At 46.4% G+C, this 21,946-nt stretch overlaps 1 protein-coding gene across 8 annotated transcripts in view; it reads left to right on the forward strand.

Annotated features, from left to right (window-relative positions):
* TRAK1 (trafficking kinesin protein 1) overlaps positions 1-21,946 on the forward strand; it is a 120,559-nt gene that overhangs the window by 64,036 nt on the left and 34,577 nt on the right. For all 8 annotated transcript variants that reach the window (XM_055321772.1, XM_055321766.1, XM_055321767.1 and 5 more), the window contains 3 exons: positions 11,524-11,600; positions 18,963-19,079; positions 21,260-21,360. In XM_055321772.1, coding sequence (XP_055177747.1) covers positions 11,550-11,600; positions 18,963-19,079; positions 21,260-21,360 — 269 coding nt within the window. In that variant the 5' untranslated portion in view covers positions 11,524-11,549. The remainder of the gene's footprint in view (positions 1-11,523; positions 11,601-18,962; positions 19,080-21,259; positions 21,361-21,946) is intronic.

A 21,946-nucleotide genomic window follows, 5' to 3' on the forward strand; every position in this document is an offset into this window, starting at 1 on the left:
ATCTTGGGTGGCAACAAGAGAGTGGATCTCGGCACCCACCTGCCAAACCTTAGAAGTTGAGATAGAGGCTTTAACTGGGTTCAGTCACGCATACCATGCAGGTGTTCTCAACACCACATTATCTTCTCAAGGCCGAGTCCCTGGAGCTGCCTCTGGGAGCAGGAAAGGCAAGCTGAACTCACATTCCAAGGACAGGGAAGGGGAGCCTCCAAATGCCGGAGTCCAGTTCACAGGTCAACTGGAGGTGACTTCTTTTTGTTGACATCCCCTAACACAATATCCCTACTTTATGATCATATTCAAGTGGGCACTGCTCTGTATTTGCCATCTTAGGATTACATTCTCTTCTCTTGTTTTTTCCCACCCTACTACCTCCTTCCTTTCTCCAGTAAAATGTTTAGCTGTCGTGGGGTGCCTAGGAGGCTCAGTCAGTTAAGCAGCTGACTCTTGTTTTCAGCTCAGGTCATCATCTCAGAGTCCTGAGACTGAGCCCTGCATCAGGCTCAGTATTCAGTGTGGAGTCCGCTTGGGACTCTCTCTCTCCCTTTCCCCCTTCCCACTGCACATGTGCTGTTTCTCTAAAATAAATACATAATTCTTAAAAAAAAAAGTTTAGCTCTCTTATAGGGGTGAATTGTCAATAATTTCAAGACAGTAGGCTAAAAAAAAAAAAACAGTTTATTGCCAACATGCTCAGTTTTCTTTGTAAAATCAAATTCATGAGATGGGCTTCCAGCCTGAAGGAAATCTGGGGCATAGATCACAAGATAGAGGTTGCTTTGGAAGGTTTGGTTTCTGTGGCCAGTCCTGTGTCCCAGAGCAAGCCACTTGCTGGGCAGGACCTTGCTTTTCTCTGACACCGTCACACCACCTGGGTCTTGAGTTAAGGGGAAGCAAGTGTGTGTGTGGAAGAGAAGTGCTCTTGAATAATGAAATTATTTGCAGGATGTGGCCATAACTGTTCCTGGATTCTGAGCTGGTTTAGGTGGTTTTCTTCCCTGCTAACTGATCTAAAAGAGGTGCTTCTGGAGACTTCTGGGTGGCTCAGTGATTCAGTGTCTGCCTTTGGCTCAGATCGTGATCCTGAAGTCCTGAGATTGAGTCTGCATCAGGCTCCCTGCAGGAGCCTGCTTCTCCCTCTGCCTGTGTCTCTGCCTCTCTCTCTCTGTATGTGTCGTGAATAAATAAAATCTTTAAAAAAAAATTTCAAGAAGAATTTAAAAAACCAAAAAACAAGAAAGAAGTGATTTTGGTTGACAGCTGAAGGACGGATTTAATACTCGGATTGTTCTGAGACCTGTGAATACAGGAGATGTTTATTTTCTTCCAGTCACCTTGTGAGGGTGATAGGCACTTTGTAATGTCACCCTTCAACCTTCAAAACAGCCTTTGAAATAAATGCTATTCCCGTTTGCAGTCCAAGCAACTGAGGCCCAGCTAGATTGTCCTGTCCAGAGTTCCACCCATGTCACCCTGCGTGGGGGTCTGCCTTCCACCACACCCAGGCATGAAGCTGATGGAGTTCAGGGCCCTTCCTGGCATCATCTCATTTAATCGTTTTAACGCACAGAGTGGGTGCTCATAGGGCGACCGGGCTTCCGGGAGAAGCAGCTTGCTCACACCAGGCAGCTGCGAGAGGCAGCTTGGCTCTCCCTGTCCTCTGCAGAGAACATGTCTGAGCTCTGTGTCTTCTGGCCACGGAGGCCTTGAACAGTGCAGAAACAGAATTGACCTCAAGCACTTTTGGGCTGTGTGGCATTCTCAGAGGAGGGCTCTGCTTGTTTGTCCCGGTACCCTCTGCCTCGGGGCGAGAGCAGGCAGGGGCTACATTTCCATGCCGCTGGGAGTGGGGTTGCAGATCATGCCCCCTCTGTGCCCAGCAGGGTGTTGGCACCAGCCACCAGGAAAACACTGGCGAAGATAGTCAAGTTTTGTGGTCACTTCCTTATCGTTTCCTTTGTGGCAGATTCGCACCACATTCTCAAGAGAGTGCCCAAGGAAGCCTGATCTCGTAATTTCTCCTCATCTGGACGCTCCTGAGGTTGTTACCCAACTGCAAGATTCCTTACCGGATTCCTGGCAGCTGGCGGCATTTGAAAAGAGTGTATGGAATCCTCTGGGGTTTTTGGTTTTCTGAGCTCACGGCTGCAGGAGATCCTGTGTTCTGTCCTCAGAGGTAGCTGCTGATGGCCAGGATGTGAGTGGCCACATCAGTCTTTGGCACAAAGGGCAGTTTTCAGGTGTTGAGCCCTAACTGGAAATCAGTAAGGAAGTCAGCCCATCTGCTTTCTGGCTTAAGACCACTGCTACTTATGAGTTGATGCCTTTCTTTTTAACACGGCTTCTTTCTTAGCAGTTTCCTACTTCATTATCTCTTTGTGCCACACTAGACTTGATATGGCCCATTTCTAGATGGCTTCTCTCTCTCTCTGCCCCACTCCCACCCCCCAGGAAGCTGGGAGGAAAGGGGAGGTGATTCTCTAGGACATTTGCTTATCTTGGGGTGACAAAATATACACTGGGGCCTTGTTTTCACCCCTCTCTGGGGTGTTAGTTAGACATGAGCCTTTTTTTTCCAAAGACTGGTCTGGGAGAAAACAGAATCTTCCTTTTTATTATTATTATTGTTTTTTGAGTATCAGTTATGTGTTGGTTCCAAAATAAGACTGCATTGCCTTCACAGGACCTACATAGCCCAGGTGGGAGGGGACATGGGACATTTGTAAGAATTATGTCCGTTATGGTTGTGGCCATGGCCATTTTGGGTGGGTCTTCACCCTCTTCCTATACCCACTTCAAGGGCTGCATCAAAATAAGTTATTTTGTGATATATATATATATATATATATATATATATATAAAATATTTTGTGTTATAATAGTTATAATGTATGTCTTTTTTTTAAAGATTTTTTATTTATTCATGAGAGACACAGACTGGCAGAGACATAGGCAGAGGGAGAAGCAGGCTTCATGCAGGAAGCCTGATGCAGGACTCGATCCCAGGACTCTAGGATCATGCCCTGAGCCAAAGGCAGACGCTCAACCACTGAGCCACCTAGGTGTCCCCCCAAATAACATGTGTCTTATGGGTCTTAGTAGTTAATCCACTTGCACTGTTGGGCCAAGTCTAAATTATTTTGAAGATAGATGTTGAAGGAGAACAGCGATGCCAGGGATGAGACTCTACCTTGGAAAGAGAATGGATGTGTCATGCCTGGGGAAGACAGTCCAGAGTCCCTCTTTTCAAAAACTGGAGAGAGGTGGCTCTTGGTTTCTTTACCAATGTATCATGAGAGCTAATTTTACTGACAGTCATCTAAGCAAACGTGGTCTCTGTGGGGTGAACTAGTCCATTTATGTGCCTTTTATTAGTGCTGGTTTTGAGGTGAGGGATTGCTGTGGCTACACAGTTGTGGTCTGAGGAGGGCTCGGTTGGGGATCAAGATAACAAACGAAGGCTTTTACATTGCTGTGTAGCGGGGAAGTGCTTGGAATACAGTCTGTGTAGTTCCAGTTTATGTAGCTACGTGTTGTTTGGGTAACTTAAAATATTGGGATATAACTTACATAGTGTAAAACTCAGCTACTTTGAACAGTGTAATGCTTTTGAGGAAATTCTCTGAGTTGTTTAGCCATCACCCTAGTCCAGTTGTAGAACATCTGGACGCCCTACCCGTGTGAGCTCCTTCATGCCTGTTCATGGCTAGTCCCATTCCCACTCCCAATCCAAGGACTCCACGAATCTGCTTTCTCTCTCACTTGCTTCTATGGGATACTGCACAGGAAGGAATCCTACAGCTTGTGGTCTTTTGTGTTGGGCTGCTTCTAAGCAGGCCTCTCCACATTGCGGCGTGTACCAAACCTGCATTCCTTTCTACAGCTGTGTAACTCGACAGGCACAGACGTACCACATTTTGTTTATCCATTCACCAGGAGAGGTTCCTTTGGGTTGTTTCCACATTCTGGCTGTCAGGAGTAATGCTGCCATAGGCATTTGCATACTTTGCAGCTTTGTGTGGACATGGGTTTTTTTTCTTCCTCTTCCATAGGGGCCTAGGGGACTTCTAAAGTCTGTGACCTTAGGCCATTCATCTAACTTCTCAGAGCCTGAGGTCCCCTGCCATAAAGTATGGGGACACGTGTCTAACCTACTGGCATGGTGTCAGGCCTAGGTACGCAGGGGCTGGTTGCTGCTGTATGGCTGGGGAAGAATAGCCATTTACAGATGTCCCCCTGCCCTCAGGGCACCTGGGTGGCTCAGTTGGGTTAAGTGTCTGCCTTTGGTTCAGGTCATGATGTCAGGGTTCTGGGATCAACGCCTGCATCGGGCTCCCTGCTCAGCGAGGAGCCTGCTTCTCCTCTGCCCCTCCCCGCACTCATGTTCTCTCTCGCTTGCTCTGCATGTTCTCTCTCTCTCAAATAATAAAGATGTTGCTTTCATCAAAATGCTTTGCCAAATCAGCCAGTTCTGGGTGTCTGCGAGCTAGCTGCCCTCCAAGGGAAGGCTGACTGGGAAAGGCACAGTTTTTGTTTTTTGTTTTTAAGATTTTATTTATTTATTCATGAGAGTCACAGAGAAGCAGAGACACAGGCAGAGGGAGAAGTAAGCTCTCTGCAAGGAGTGGATGTGGGGCTCAATCCTGTGACCCCGGGATCACACCCTGAGCTGAAGGCAGACACTCAACTGCTGAGCCACCCAGGTGTTCCGAAAGGCACAGTTTTTACAATGGTGGACTATTGTCCTGCTGGGCCACAGGGAGGAGCAGGAGAGAGATGCAGAAGGAAATAGGCATATGTGGCTCCAAGCCAGATACCAAGAATGGCATCGTAGGGTGAGCATGAGCTATGATGGAGAATGGCCATGGGTGGCAGGCTAGGAGCCAGGTAAGGATGGTTCTGATATATCATATATATATATATATATTTGAATTGAGGTTGCAGAACATTGACAAACTAAATTCAAAAATGTGTAGACAAAGCTTTAAAGGACATTTGTTTTGCAATGCCTGGAAATTTAGCACCACTCGTGACTCATTTAGGATTTCATGGGGATCTTTTTAGCCTTGGCTTTCAGGTTCTGAGCCTTCCAGCCCTTGCCAGGAGCAGGGCAGTACTTATTAGGTTTACTTCCTGGAGGATTGGGGGCCAAATGTAGGGATGCTTTTTCTTTCTTTTTCTTTTAGATTTTATTTATTTATTTATTCATGAGAGACACACAGAGGCAGAGACACAGGCAGAGGGAGAATCAGGCTCCATGAAGGGAGCCCAATGTGGGACTCGATCCTGGACCCCGGGATCATGCCCTGAGCTGAAGGCACAACACTGAGCCACCCAGGCATCCCTGAGGATGCTTTTTCAACTGAAAACTGCTATTCCTGCTCACAGTGAGAGAGGGATAACCCACTGATTTGTGGACCATTCTCTTCTCTGACACCTAACTGCCAGCTCCTGTCTCAACTGGGCATTTTGGAAGTTATTCTATAGGTTTATGGTTTTTATAAATATTATAGAAAATAAAATTTACTTTTCAAAAAATTTTAAGGTAAGAGGAGAAATTATCAAGGAGAGGGACTGGAATCAGGTTCTAAAAAAAGTTGAAAAACAGTGTTCTAATTAATTAAAGAAATGACCTACAGATAGGCTGGAGCACATAGCCAAACAATACAAAATGCAAATATAATGGGCAGTTATGAATATCTTCTCTCCATTCACAGATATTGGTGACTTGGTCTTCGTGTTATTATAAGGGAGCTGTGTCTCCTGAGGTCTTGGCATAGATGCACACACACGTATATATTTTTATAATTTAGTTTTATGTAAATGTGCATTTATGGTTGTATACATACATACTTGTATGTGTGCAAAATATTTATTTGCTCCAAAAATATGTAAAACTGACATAGGAGAAATATCATCAAAATTAGGTTAAGAAGTGGTGAGAGCTGATTGTTTATACAACTTTAGGAGAATCTTTCCACCACAACCCAGTATATAAATGAGTAGTGAGGGCTGCCAACCGTATTTTCTCAGAGAAGTCTGATAAAGCCAAAATGTCAAGGGGGCCTTGTCAAGCCTGTTAATGTGATGAGAAGGCACAAGTTCCTAGGGAGAGTGGGTTGTGTGCTGGAACCTTCTTGCCATCCACTTCCTTGGCCAGGCTTCCTGCATTCTGCCTCTGACCTCCTGCTTTGGCTGCTCCACCACCTGCACTGCCCCTGCCCACTTCTCCCACTCATGCCCTGGGGCTCCTTTGGATGCCCAGTCTGACCTGACCCTGGAGGCCCCCCCACCCCATTGTTTTCTTCCCTGTGGGGGTTTCCTTGGGCCTCAGGTCATCACCCCTGAGCTTCCTTCCCTGGCATCATCTCCCCTGCATTAGGCAGGGACTGGTTTCTATTCAGGGCCTGCTCTCTGTAGATATTGGGGATTTCTTGGCTGGCATCTTCTGTCTGTGAACAGGAACTGTAAAATGGCTGCCAGCATTTATTCTCAAAATTGTTTTGGGGGTGGTTTACTTTGCATAAAGCTTGCGTTCCTGATTTTCAGCCAAAGTGGCCTGCCTGCACCCCTCACCCCAGAGCGGCACCCTTCTCCCTCCACCAGTTAGCTGACAGCCCAGTATGGGCCTCCCTCCCCCTGCCCAGCCAGCCCAGGGCCACTCATCTGAATCTGCCTTCATGATTCCACCTGCCCACTCAAGTGCTTGATTCTTTTCTCATTGCAAGTTGGATCCTTTGGAACCATGACTTAGTACCTCCAGCTTCTGGGAGGGCGTTCCTGCTGCAGGGGGCCTCCTGCTGCAGGGCATTGTGCACGACATGGCACATTATTCCATGGGGATCTCAACCCCTGTCCCCTTTGCCGGTGTTTGCACTAGGTCAACCCCGTTGTGCTTCTGGCCTTCCAATGCATGTGCCTGTCTTGCTGGGGGCAGGGATGGGAGTGGATGGGGTCGGGTGGTGCAGCAGACCTAGGAAACAGAGTGCTCATGTACCCTCTGTCCCAGTGAGAAGCCCAGATCTTGCCTGATTTACCATCCTGTCTCTTAACTCTCTCAAGAGACCACTCCTCTCCATTTTCACAGCCACTTAGGATTTCTTTGAATTAATCAACAGCCTTGACCACAACCCCGCCCCCCCATCCCTACCCCATTTCTCTGTACTGTAGCCAGAACACTCCCTCTTTGAGAACTCTCCAGTGGCTTTTGCTGTCCCATCGTGAAAGTCCAGACTCCTTAAAGGGACTTGCCAGGCCTCACACATGCTGGGCCCCTGCCCAAGGTTGCCCTGATGGGGCACATGGGCTGTGTGTTTTCTGGGTGCCCTCAGAAGGCATAGGTCTTCTCTCCTGGTCAGCACAGAGCCTGCTGCACATGGGATACACTTTAGTGTGGTACTGCAAGAACTGTGCTGTGTGTACGGTATATCTGCTTTGCCTGTGTAGGTTATACTTCTCTTTCTAGAGTCTTAGACCCTAGTTTTCTCATGTTACTATAGAGGTTTACAGCTGTTCTTTTACTGTGGCTTTTTTTTTTTCTTTTAAAGATTTTATTTATTTATTCATGAGAGACACACACGGAGAGAGGCAGAGACACAGGCAGAGGGAGAAGCAGGCTCCATGCAGGGAGCCCGACCTGGGACTCGATCCCTGATCTCCAGGATCACGCCCTGGGCTGAAGGCAGTGCTAAACCACTGAGCCACCCAGAGATCTGCTACTGTGGCTTTTTTTTGTTTTGTTTTTTGAACATCCTCTGAGTGGAAGTGGGTTGATTTGTTAGCACCCCCTTGGTCTGAATTGGAACCTCCATTTGGAATGTTGTTCCCATGGAGAGAGAAACAAGACCATGGTTTATTGTAGATTGAGCATCTAGAAAGTCGGTGCTTGGGAGGTGCAGCCTGTACTTATCTTACTGTTTAAGGGCATTGTTGGTTACTTTCCCACCTCATTGTTCTCAACCCTGCCCTCTCATTTCTTGGAAGAGAAACCCAAGACACACATGGCAGGTCTTGTCTGGGGCCTCATGACCTCGGTAGAGTCCCCTATGGAAACCTAAGCCTCAGAGCCCCAGTGCCAGGGATCTCTCCCTTACACCACAGATGTTTCTTGTTCTATTTATGCTTCTTGAATGTCGTCGATGTGTGCTGGCCTCAGCCTCCCCTTGTATCCTCTGTGGCTCCCTAGCTTAAGATGCAAGCCAGACTGACCTAAGTGCAGTCCTTGCCATGCAGACTCATTGGCTGTGATCTTGGTCGGGTCCTTTAACATCTGTTTTCTCATCTGTGGAATGATCATCGTGACAGCACCTACCCTGTAGGGTTGCTGTGAGGATTCAGGAAAAAACACATAAAATCCCCAGACATAGCAGGTACTCTATAAATGTTAACTGCAGCCCTGCTGGGATCCTCTCCTTATGTTGCCATTTGCCATTTGCTAGCTGTATGACACCAGAGGAGTTACTTAACTTCTCTGGGCCTCAGGTTCCCGTTTGTAAAATGGGGTTAGTTTAAGTTCCTATCCTGTCGTATTTATCGATAATCCAGAGAGAGGGCTATTGAACATGGCCACAGGAAATGTGCTCAGTAAAGGTCTGCTGCTTCTGTTACTGATTTCTCTAAAAAGTTGCATCAGGGAGGATTCCAGGACCTTATATTATAGTCAACTGCATATTTTCTGAAAAATATATTAAGTAATTTTTCCCCATCAGTATGCATGGTCACTACAAAAAAAGTTAAAATTTATAATGCCATCGAAATGGCAATATTTTTATGGCTATCCTGATTTTTTTCCACTGTGTATTTACTATAAATCAGTCCCTCTTGTCTCCATTGGAATTATATGTATTTTTTAAAAAAATATAACTGGAATAACAATGCACATACTCAAGGTCAACCATGGTTTTTCATCTGTGACTCTGACTTCTGAAGCTGGGATCTCTCAAAGGCCTGGGGATTTTTGGAAGGTCTCTACCTCACAATCTGCAGCCCTAACTGAACATGAAAGGTTACACCTGCCCTCCTGTCGCTGCACGCACGGCAATAATATGTGTCTGACTGGTTAATGCTAGAAAACAAACCACTGGTCCAAGGGTACATCTTATTGGATCAATGGTTAAAGCATGTTAAAGCTTCTTAAAAGGAAGCATGAGGGATCTTTGTGGCGGTGGATACACAAACCTACATGCATAGGTAATAGGATTGTTAGACCTTACTTACTAGTCACAGCGGGTGCACACATGCACACTCAGATGAGCAGGAGTTAATCAGCGAAGATCTGAGTCAGATTCATGGACTGTATCAATGTTAGTGCCCTGGTTGTGATATAATTTTACAAAATGTTACCACCACGGGAACTGGGTGAAGGGTGTAAGGGATCTCTGTATTACTTCTTATATCTGCATGTGATTATCGACACATGATTAATTTTAAAAATTAGCTTAAAAAAATGTGAGTATGATTTCTGATGACTACAATCCTGGAGGAAAAAGCAGCTCTGAATCCTGCTCTCTTTATTATGTTACAGTGATGTGGAGCCAGATTAATTAAAGTCAAGCTGGGTTTTCTTTTTCTCTACAACAGCAGAGGACTCTGTTCTCTAAGTTAGGGGGTAAGAGGTGGACACTAAGCAGGCCCCCTAGTCACAACACCGGTTTCAGCACAGAGGCCTTTTGTTACTGCTGGGGTCTGTTTCTGGTTAATGAGCCAGGCCTGCTGATGGTTGCCTGCGGGGCCAGCAGGCAGGCTGGGGGCCCTTCTGCATCTTTTCCTACAATACTGCTGGAGCACAGTTGTCCAGCATGAAAACTAACTCCTGCAGGGGTGCAGGAATCCTCCCTTAAGGATTTCTCATGACCCCGAGCTGATGAACAATTTACAGCAATTTGAGCTGGACTCCACCTCCATCCAATTAAATTCTGGTTTAAACCAACTCTTGCTTTTCCTGAAGTCAGCCCCACTGGAGGTTGAGGGAACGAAAGTGCTTGAGGCAGTGCGTTTCCTCCCAGCTCCCAGAGAACTGTCGAGTTCAGGAGAGAGCTGGAAGGGGGTTTCAGATTTGGAACCAGATTTCAGGTCTCCTTAAGCTAGAAAATCATTCCAATGGATCGGATTTCTCTGAGCTCATTCACTAGGATGATCTGTACTTGCATTTAATAAAATATTTAGAGACCTATCGGATTCCAGTTACAGCTTGCCATTAGCAAGGCTATGGAGGTTAGCTTAGTTTTTTTTTTTGTTTTTTTTTTTTTAGATCTCATTATTTTATTTTTTTTTAATAAATTAATTTTTTATTGGTGTTCAATTTACCAACATACAGAATAACACCCAGTGCTCATCCCGTCAAGTGCCCCCCTCAGTGCCCATCACCCGTTCATTCCCATCCCCCGCCCTCCTCCCCTTCTACCACCCCTAGTTCGTTTCTAGCTTAGTAATACACTTAATTCTCAACTGCCTTGCTTGGGCTGTTACTGAATGTGGGTCATTGTCAAAGCTGAAGCATGTCTTCACCTCTTAAGGAATTATTTTATAGAGTCTTAGTTATAAAGAGTTACTTAGATGTTACTTATTGCAAAAGTGGCAAGTCTAAAAATGTTTACTGCTTGAGTCCTAAACCCATTTACATTCATTCCTTCCTCTACAGAATAAAACCTATGCTACTTTCTTGGTGTTTGTGGAATTGCAAATCGATTCCTTCTCATTGATTTAAAATAAAACCACCCTGCTATTTTTTTAGCCTAGGACTAAAGTGTTCCTTCATCGCACAACCTTTTTCTCCAACAGGAGAACAAAGGCCCCACATGTCCTAAAGTGGCCTGCACGTAGCCTCTTACGACCACAAGAAATTATATATGTGGTGAAATATCACTCCGTGTGCACACACGCGTGTTTGTGTATGGCAGGAATGGTATCGGTCTTTTTGGTGTTGATTAAAAAGAATCTATGACCCTAGTTTTCATGGTAGAGAAACTGGTTGCATAGCCTTAGAATTTAGGCCATTTGCAGGGGGAGGGGAGGGGCTGCGCCATGATGAAATGATCAGCTGGGATTGCTATTTGCTAACTATACCAATAGCCACTTTCTGAAGGACCCCACTCTGTCCATGTGGTTGGGTCTCTATGGTTAGCAAGAGACCCTGTGATTCTCAACATTCACACAGTGGGGGCCCTGTGGCCGACCCATTTCAGTTTGCTGAGTTTATATGAGGCCAGAACCCCTTCTCCAGTGCCTTGTCCTCAGCGCCACCTCTAAGTGTGCACACAAGTGCATGCACATACACACACACAGAGTCCGAACCTTGCAGGATCCAGAGTTACCCCATCCCTGGAGCCCCCCTGAGGCTCTTCCCTGAAACTTGGAAACGAAATCCAGTGCTGCTCAGCTCACGTGGGTTGAACCTGGCAGAACCAGCGACCCTTTGTGCTCAACATGCAGGCACGACATGAGGGCCGCTTTTTAAGGGGGGGGGGTCATTTGCTTGGCTGGTTTGTGACATCAGGAGTTCATCACCACTTTTTTTTTCTTGCAGTTTTATGTGCTGAAAGAGTTGGCCAGATGACTAAGACATATAATGACATAGATGCTGTCACTCGGCTTCTTGAGGAGGTAAGTGTTTCCGGGGAGGCAGAGAGCCATTTATGATTGACTGGTTATAACCTCTGTTGATTAAAGCATACATTATTGTCTTCTCCGTGAAAAATCCCAAAACGGGGCCCTCCCAGGGTATGGTACCATGGCTTTACTTTTTGAACTGGTAGCTCTCTACAGGTAGTGTAACTTTGTCCAAGGTATGTTAGATTTTAAAAGGAATGTTTTAATGACACAAAATAGGAATATTTGCTAGAAAACCCAGTGTGAGATTTTTCCTTACGTTTAACACTGTATTTTAAGGATATCTGCAAGTGTCAGAAAAATACATCATTAGTCTATCTTTGTAATTTTTTTTAACTTACATGAGGTTAAGGAGAGATTATGCAGCATAGAAATAATCAAAATCACCATGGGGAAAAGATATGAGAAAACTTGCTTAGGATTGGATGAGCTGCTAGTATTTCAAAGACTTTGGTTTTCTCGGTTTCTTCTTAGCATTCTGTTGACAGTTGGGAATCCTGGTCCTGTGCACACCTCTACAGACAGATGAGCACCATGTGTGCACCCCCATGCCTAGAACTTGCCAGAACACAGCAGGTTCTTCTAGGTATATATTGAGTAAGTGCCCATCTCTAAACGTTGTCAGTCCTTGATGGCACCGGTACTTACTTAGACCCTTGTTTCTGCTCTGGAACCAAGATTGACTTTGGATCATGTCACCAGTCACTAGCTCATCTCCAGAACAAGAGTAGAATAATGTGCAAGACACAGAAATCATTGTTGTCATTTTCAGCCAGTGGCAGGACAAGGTTGAAACACAGGACGGAACAGGAGTGGTGGGACCTGGAGTTTCAGGAGACATCTATGTATCCCATTTTTTATGTCTCTCTTTCCCTCTGTTTTTCCCATCTGCATATCCAATATTCTTATATTCTGAGGGCTGGACTCTCTGGATTCTCCCCTGAGTTCCTCAGGGCTCACCTGCCCCAGCACTCTGCTCCTCTCCTTCCCCTATAGCCAGCCCTCCATAGCCAGGTAGAATGTGGGCAAGAGCTGAGACTGCCTGGCCACCTGCATGTCATGGCAGTACCAACAACTCAACCCCAAATAAGTGATGTTAGGTTTTGGGCTGTGTGACAGGGCCATTGTGAGGCATTTTAGGACACAGGCCTTCTGGTGGTACTCTCATTGCTGCCATATGGGCTGGTATTAGGTACTTGGGAGGCTAGCTTGGTTGGCACCACTGACTTTTTTTTTTTTTTTTCAAAATTTTACTTATTCATGAGAGACACAGAGAGAGGTAGAGACATAGGCAGAGAGAGAAGCAGGCTCCCTACTGAGGGTCTGATGCGGGACTTGATCCCAGGACCCCAGAATTGGCCTGAGCCAAAGGCAGACACTCAACCGCTGAGCCACCCAGGTGCCCCTGACACCACTGACTTTTGAAAATGGTTCTTCACAGACCCCTTCCCACTGTGTCCTTTCCCCCAACAGTGCCAGGCTGTCCACATCCTCTAGTACTTCCCTAGTATTTCCAGCATCCACTCCTCACCCCACACTGTTAGTCTGTTAGGTCTTCTGAGAGGGCTACATCTGGACCATTCTTTTCATTCCAAGGTCATTCCACTCCTCTGGTCCCCAGAGCCTCAGCTGTCAGGTTTCTGTTTCTCTCTACAGCTGCCCTCCAACCCAAGCCTGTGGTGACCACTTTGCCCCCCCCCCCCAACACACTTAAAGACACTTAGAAGTCCTCACTGTGGTGTCCAAAGGCACACACTGATCATGTTCTGAAACCTCCTCTAGCTTGTCACCAGGGACCTGCCCCATCTTTCCCTGGCCTTGAGCTCTGTGCTGTTGGGCTCATGGGGACCTTTGAAGCTGACCATCACCACGGCCCCCAATGGTCTGTACCCCCGTGAGCCCCCAACACAGGAGTCATCCTGCAGTTCCCTTTGTCTTGTTCACACAGCTGGATTACCTAGAAGCTTTTCCAAGGCGGGCACCATCTGGGTGGTTTCTTTTCTTACCTTGGAAACGACAGGCCTTTCATAAATGTCTGCAGCTGTTGTCATGCCTGTTATTGAGGGTAGATTTTTACTGAAAGCCATTTGTTGTCCCTGCGTCATCTCATCGGTTCTGTGGTAGCTCTTAGCCAGAAGTGCCACTGCTTGTCCCATTTTCAACGAAGGGACCTGAACCAGAGGACAGAAGATGCCTTCATGGCTGCACAGCTGCTTTCCACCCAGGCTGGTAACTGTGATGCGTATGACACTTGCATTTGGCAATGCATTCACTCCCCTATTTAGGTTTTTTTTTTTTTTAAAGAAAAAAAAACCTTTTTAAAATCTATTTATTCATGAGAGAGAGAGAGAGAGAGAGGCAGAGACACAGGCAGAGGGAGAAGCAGGCTCCATGCAGGGAGCCTGACATGGGTCTCAATCCGGGGACTCCAGGATCATGTCCTGGGCTGAAGGTGGCACTAAACCGGTGAGCCACCTGGGCTGCTCTTCTTATTTAGTTTTGGAGAGAATGGCCTGTTGGTTGTCGGAGGGACATTTTTACTTTAAAAGCACAAACCAGATAATGTTTTTTTTATGAGATGCTGCCTCCACTGCCCCCAGTTCTTGGCTTCTGCTGGGGTGGAACTGGCAGGATCTGGTGATCCCTCCACAGGCCAAGACCTGTCTCTGCTTGGAAGTCTGAGGATTGCTCCTGAAGGATCTTGGGATTGTAGCCCTTCGTGCAGATACTAGGTGTCCGTAGTCCTCCCCTCACCACCCAGCCCCCCCACCCCCGCAATCTCCCAAGCAAGTGTCATGCCGCAGAAAGCATGCAGTCATCTTTTTTAAAAAACTGAGCTGTTGGAAAGAATATTTGTGGGACACTTTCTTCAGGTGGTTTTGTTGTGCCTTCTTTGTTCTCTTTATTTTTAGCAGCTCACCTTCGCTGTAGTCTGTGTGTATCTGTGTTTTATCTATAATGCCATTCTTCTTGTCCTGATAAGGACCACCTCTGAGTCACTGCCTTTCTTAGGAACTAGGCGGATTCCCGGTTAAAGTTTAACTGCTTTGGTCACGTGTCATTGTACGTGCTCTGTTTTGCTTGGCTTGGCTTTGGTTCCTAGGCCTGCCACACGCAGGCTGGGCGCTGGGGAGATGTGCACAGGATGCCAAAGCCCAGGGCCAGCGGGGAACTTTTTGCTTCTGCCTTTCAGGGGAAGCCGATGCTGCAGCTTGCCTTGGCTTCCTGCCTTTGGATTTACCTTTGGGCAGAGCTTGCCTCACCCAGCCCACGCCCCAGTTTGGAGAGGGTTGTTCCAGAGGGCCCCTTAGTCATGCTTTTTATCCTGAGATTGGTGAATGAGATGAGTCAGCCATGAAGTGGGAGGCTTGCTGCTCTGCATCTCGGAGGGCTGTGTCAGACAGCACAAGTGCCACTGGCAAAAGAGAACACAGACAGGAAGAGGGAGCGAGCAACTGGAACGAGCTCCATCCACCTGGCCACATTTCCCCGAGGAATGAGGGAACCAGCTCTTTTAATAGTTCATTTCCAAGGGCCTAAATTATTTGTGATCTCTCATTCCCACTGTAGTTCAACCCGGGGGTCATTTCCTAGCTGTTTTCCTGTTTTTAGTAGTAAACACTTTTCATATGTTGGCTGGTTGTAGCAATTGGGAATGTTTTCATTCCTGTAATCCTCCAGGAGAAAACCAACCTGTCTGTCCTCTTAGTAAAGAAAAACCAGAGCCACTACAATAAGTTTTTAGTTATTGTAACTTGTAGCTGAACTATTTTTAGATGACTTTTAAGTAATCTCCACACCCACAAGCCATTCGAACCCACAACCCTGAGATCAAGAGTCACATGCTCTACTGACTGAGCCAGCCAAATGCCCCCTCTTCGATAACTTTTAGACACCATGTAACTTGTTTAATTTTTTTCATTTCATTCATAAATATTTTTACTAGAAGTTCTTGCTCCCCCCCCCCCCAGTAGAGAGGTTTTGTTTATATTACTATAAAGATGAGGTTTTTGGTGTAGATGAGGTGAGAGCTGCCCCACCATGGGGCAGGGATGTTGAGGAGCCCCCAGGTGTGAGGTTTGGGGTGTCATGGGGAAGGTGAGGGGCTTCACTGAGTGCACAGCCCATTGGTTTTTCTCCCCCTGCCCGTTGCTCTTGGGTTCTGGCCTCTATGTGCTATGGGAAGTCTTCACCATCCTTCGGGTGCTCCAGCTGGCCTCACCCAGCAGGCTTTCATAATTATAATTTTTGCTTGGTTTGTTTGCCGTGGAGTCTGCGCACAGAATGTAGTAGCTAAGGCATACAGAATGTCTGTGCTCGTTGGAACTTAATATGATGCATGTCATGATGGATGCGTGATGGCAGTGGAGAACAGTGAAGCCTATGACATTAAGCACTTGCTGGGTATTCAACCTGAGAATTTGTTCTGGTAGAGAGATTTCATTGACTTGAGTTAGGTTTGTGGAGACCACTTCCAAAGAGAAATGGACACTGGTATTGCAGTTTTAATTGAGTGTTAGCCAGCCGAAACTATTTGAACAAGATGCTAATTTTAAGTCGGCCTGGAGAGAGGTTCCCTCCCACAATTCCTTTGGGTCCTTTCCTCCGTGTACCAAGTAAGCACACATGTTGAGTCTCAGAAGTGATAAAGAGCCACTGAGCTGAATGAAAACCCTCCTTGGAAGACACTAACCAGGAGGGATGAGTACACAGAGATGAGCATCTCAGTTCACTGGGCAGTCACTGTTCCCCTTTGTTCCTTGGCAGGCATACAAGGAGGCACACATTATGGAAATAAGTTGGAAGTATTTGTGGCTCCCATGCTGTGACACCTGGCTTGCTTCTGGGACAGCAGTGGGAGAAGTGACGGGTTTCGGAATTGTGGGAAACTGAGGGAAGTGACCATTATCCCACGCGTGGGACAGAGTGCCAGATTCCTGAAATCCAGAGTCTTCTCAGGCTGTACTTAGACCTTCACTGCTCAGCTCATATGTCAGTGAAACTCTTGGATAAGCAAGGGAAGATGTGCTGCTAGTGCACGGAATCATTTGGTAGATATATAAGAAGTTAGAAATAAAAACTGCCATTTAAAAAAAATCTCATACAATTCTGAATCATAATGCTAGAAGATTTTTTCAAGGATAGCCCAGCCAGTCTGCCCCACCACCCCTCTCCATCTAACAGATGAGACAACTGGGTCCCAGGGATATTCAGTCAGACCCTGATCTCACAGGTCTGGAGTTGAAGGGTTTGCCTGGAGCAGGTCAACCTTTGAGTGATACCCACTGTAAGAAACGCATCTCAGGTTGTGACTCAGTACTCAAATAAATATATGACAAGCCAGAGCATAAACGTGAACTGATGCCCTTATTATGTGGAATGCACGTCGGTATTTCAATTTAGTGCTGTTGAATTTCATTTGAAACAAAATATCAGTTGCCTTTACAAAAATGATTCTCAACCTACTGATGGTTTATACCCTATGTTTGGAAAAAGCTAACCTGGAGTGTGTGTACCTAATCCTTGTTAAGTGGAAGCCATTGGCCCAAGGCTTGTTAGTTAGTAGCTGGTCTGAAGCTAAGACTCCTCCCCAGCCTTTTTCCTGCTCTAAACTACATGTTCCCATTTGCCTGCTTTTTACACCAGCTGGACAGAATAATTAGCAGAAGCTTCTCAAATGATTTAGTTTTCCAGAGTTCTCCCCTTGCTAAATCCCTACAAGGGAGCAAGTTGAATCTAACCACAGTGGCAAACAGTCTCTCAGGCATGGGTGAGTCTGCATTTGGTGATGGCATCTGTCCTGCTGTCTGCACTGTCAAGGAACATCTTTCCTCTCATAGAGGCAATTGTACCTTTATTTATTTATATTTATTTTTTTAAATATTTTACTTATTTATTTACAAAAGACATAGAGAGAGGCAGAGACATAGCCAGAGGGAGAAGCAGGCTCCCTGTGGGGAGTCTGATGTGGGACTTGATCCCAGGACCCTGGGATCACGCCCTGAGCTGAAGGCAGTTGCTCAACTGCTGAACCACCCAGGCATCCCTATTTATTTATTTTTTAAAAAGATTTGTGTATTTATTTTAGATACACACAAGCAGAGGGGGAGTGGCAGAGGGAGAGGGAGAGAATCTCAAGCAGTCTCCCTGCTGAGCATGGAGCCCAACACTGGGCTCAGCCTCATGACCCTGAGATCATGACCTCAGCCAAAATCAGGATTTGGTTGCCCAACTGACTGAACCACCCAGGCGCCCCAGCAGCTGTACCTTTTATATGCCACTAACGATCTTCCTTTGTGTACCACTCTGCTATGTATAAGTGATGTCATCAGCTGAACTAACAGAAACTTCTGTTTTTAACACAGTCTTTGTCTCTGAAGTAGGGCAATTTTATGCATTATCTCCATTTTGAAAGTATTTAAAAAAATTTTTTTAAGTTTGTTATTATTTTTAGTAATCTCTACCCACACATAGGGCTCAACCCCACGACCCTGCGATCAAAAGTTGCATGTTCCTCCCACTGAGCCAGCCAGGCACCACTTGAAAGTATTATTTTTAAAGTAAATCTCAGTAGGGGCACCTGCGTGGCTCAGCCAGTTGAGCATCCAACTCTTGGTTTCGGCTCAGGTCATTAGAATCGAGCCCCCTGTTGGGCTCCATGCTCAGTGGGTGTCTGCTTCAGATTCTCTCTCTCTCTCCCTTGGATCCTCCCACTGATGCTCTTTTTCTACCAAATAAATCTTAAAATAATAATGATAAAAATAAACCCAAATAGCCTCCATTGAGTAAAAGAAACATGCTCTTGTATTTCAGAGTAACTTTATGTTTTTGTTTCATATGAAGTAAATATAGGGAGCTCAGTAAATTCCTGCTTCATATGTTCTAAGAAGCCTGCCTCCCTGCGTCAGCTCTTGGCTCTATTGCAAAAGCATTGTGAAATTTCTGTGCTCGCTCATTCAACCGGCAAGCAGTTAACTGAGTATTTCCACGTGCCAGGCCCTGGCAATACAATAGCCCAGTGCTCAGGTGGACAGATTATCAAGTGATTTCACAGATGCCAAAAGCAACTACAGAGAAATGCTTTGGAAAGCATGTTTCTCCCATAGGAACAGAGACTTGTTTTCATTGGATTTAAAGGTTGCCTCCCATTGCCTGAGGTCTGCGTAGCTCTACATTACGTGGGCAGAGCGTTCCCCTTCTCTGAACAGGTATCAAAGGTGGGTGCATGGATGGTGAATTGTTAATACCTTTGTTATTTCTAAATGCCCTGTTTTCCTCAGTTGACACTGAGCACTCTTGGCTCCTTCAGGAAACACAGGTGTTTTGAATGTCTATTCTCCCTTTTGCCTTTCATAGAAAGAGCGGGATTTAGAACTGGCTGCTCGGATTGGCCAGTCGTTGTTGAAGAAGAACAAGACCCTAACTGAGAGGAACGAGCTGCTGGAGGAGCAAGTGGAACACATCAGGGAGGAGGTGAGGAGCTGGTGGCAGTGGCCACAGCCGGGTGGGCTTGGGCTCAGCCGCCAGAGCTGCTCTTCCGGGACGGCTGCTTCTTCTGTCCATGACCCTCTTTCCAGCAGTGTAGACAGCACCAGCTGGGGTAGGAACAGCCTTCACCTGCTCATGAGGCCATGAGTGTCCAGTCCTACCAGGCCTGGACCAGCCCCAGTCCCCATCCCCCCAGAGTCCAGAGCCTCACAGAGACTGGGAGAGACTGAGCATGTGGAAGGAGCACACGCAGGCTAAGATGGCAGTGAGCAGGTGTTCCTGGGGCAGGTGGGCACAGGCAGGCCAGAGGGGGGCCCTGTCAGGAGGAGGCCAGCCTGTGCTGCAGAGTAGGGCAGCGGCTGCACATTCTTCATTCCAATATAATTTTATGTTTGTAAAACAAAACAAAAAAATAGGCTACCGTTGTCCTACAGGAGACCTGTTATTTTCATGATACAGATCTTGGCTGAAGGGCACCGGTGATCAGGGGGTGGGGTCTGAATGCTTAGGTCTTATCTTAAGGGGCTGAGGTTTCAGAGGAGCAACACTGACTTTCTGGAAGGTTGTGGTTATGGGCAGGATGAGGAAGGCTCTGCAGAGATGGAGGGGTCGCGATACAAGGCTTAGCAGTTAGAGCCAGGCCCTCCTTTGTAACTTTTTTCCCATCATCCTATTCTTGTAACTGCAAATTTTAGCTGTGAGGATCTTCACTTGACTTTCTTCTTCTCCTGGTTTTTTCTCCCTTATTTTCTACCAGAAACTTTCTAAGTGGGAGGGGATACCCTTACTCTTGTCTCTTAGATATATTCAAACTTTCCCCCTTAAAGCTGTTCCCAGCCATCGTGTCTGGGTTTAATAATGGTTTTAATATTGATGAAACAGGGTTGCCAATGTATAAGAAAAGTTTTAATCCTGGGCTTCCTTTGAAAGATGATACAATAGAATATGGTTGAGTTTTGGAGAAGTCAACCCCTGTTTCCCTTGTCCCCAGCATCATGACCTGACTTTCCCTTCTCTCAGGCATTAGAGTGCGCCAGGTCAACCTAGTTTTCTGAGCAGAGAAACATGCCACCTGGGAACCAGTAAACGGTCACCCGTTGTCTGTCACATGCTTTTCCTCTACATTAGTGCCCTTGTGTGGGGCTTCCTCACCTCCTACAAACAGCACCCAAATCTTTGGAAGTGGAAATGCCTCTTTTTTCTTGGAAAAGCTTTGAAATTAGAAACTGTAATATGTTCCCCTTGAGCCCATAATGACACACATCATTAAACTGTCAGTCTAGATGTTGAAACTAAAGCTTTTGTGCAGATAAAATTTTCTTCTCTGTGGAAGTCATAAATACTGTGTTGTGTAGGAAAGCTGGAATAAACCATAGACCCCAAATCAAATTAGAGGCAAAGAATTAAATTGTAATTCTCGCTCACAGCACTAGTTCTTTGTTCATCAGTTGTGAGTGGTGAAAGGGAAGTGAAAAATTTTATGGCATAGGTTTGTTTGCTTAAGATGTTAAGCATAAATAAGGCATTTTGCAAAAACTGACCTAGCAGTATCAGTCTGGCCACTTCCTGATGACTGTGTCCTTTCTCCCTATGTCTGAAATTGCTATCTTGTGATCACTGAGTACAGAGCAGAGTCTGGCCAGGCTTGGCTCAGAGCCCTGTGAGGGTGTAGCAGTCACAGGGTGAGGCTGTGAGTGTGCCGAGTGTGCCAGCAAGGGTGGATGAGCTGCTTGTAGCTGCCCACCCAGAGCTGGCATTGCCAGGGGCCCGGTCCAGGGTGGCATTTGGTTTCAGCAGAAGTCAATGGCCTCTTCTTTCATTTGATAACAGGATCTTTTTCTCTGGCCATTTGCCCAGCTGGTCATCTGGCTACTTGCAAAGCCCATATGCTATATTGTCTTGCCCTCCTCCCCACCCAACATCATTCTAGAGCCTTCTAGTCTCCTCTCACCTCCTCTCTGAACCCAAGTAAAAACCATAAATTTAGGCAATCAAAACATAGTTGACTGTGTTTTTCTTAAATGTGATCAAATGTAGCCTCTTATCCTTGAAAAGCACAAAAATCAATTACATGGCTTTACTTTTGGTGAGGAATTCAACAAACATTGTCACCCAGCAGCACATGTTTGAGCATGATGGAGGGGCCCCTTGCTGTGTCTGTACAGGTATCTCAGCTCCGGCACGAGCTGTCCATGAAGGATGAGCTGCTCCAGTTCTATACCAGCGCCGCAGAGGAGAGCGAGCCTGAGTCCGTGTGCTCCACCCCGTAAGTCTCCAGAGGGCCATGTCACTGGGGCCAGGACACAGGCAGCTGGCTGTCATCCATGTCCTTGGAGTTACCTAGGCAGGGCTACATCACCAGCAGTAGGTCCACTGCTCCCAGCCTTCCCCAGACCCAGCAAGTCCACAGGCCTCAAATTAATTGTACTGTTGTAGCAGGACATGGGAGGACAGGGTTGTTCATCAATTTCGGTTGCTCCGGCCTGGTCACTGGGCACAGGGTGGGCCCTGCAGTGAGAGGGTCATATTGGGTTCTGGAGCCAGAGGTGCCATGGTGGACCCTTGGACAGAAGGTGTGGGGGACTTCTCTGAGAGTCAGTGGAGCCTCACTTTAGGAGCATGAACTCGAGAGCCCAGTGGCCTGAGTTCAGACTGTTGCTCTGCGGTTTCCTAGCTGTGTTCTCTTGACTACATTACTTAACCACTCTGTGCTTGTTTGCTTATTTGTAAAATGGGACTACTGCTAGTCCTTTGTTCACAGGATTATGAGCATTAATTGCCTTAATCCCTGTAGAGTACTGAAAACTGTTCTGGGCACATAGGATGGCAGTGCAAATATTAAATAAATTTCT

The sequence above is a fragment of the Nyctereutes procyonoides genome, unplaced genomic scaffold (assembly GCF_905146905.1).
Source record: "Nyctereutes procyonoides isolate TBG_1078 unplaced genomic scaffold, NYPRO_anot_genome, whole genome shotgun sequence".
Taxonomy (NCBI): domain Eukaryota; kingdom Metazoa; phylum Chordata; class Mammalia; order Carnivora; family Canidae; genus Nyctereutes; species Nyctereutes procyonoides.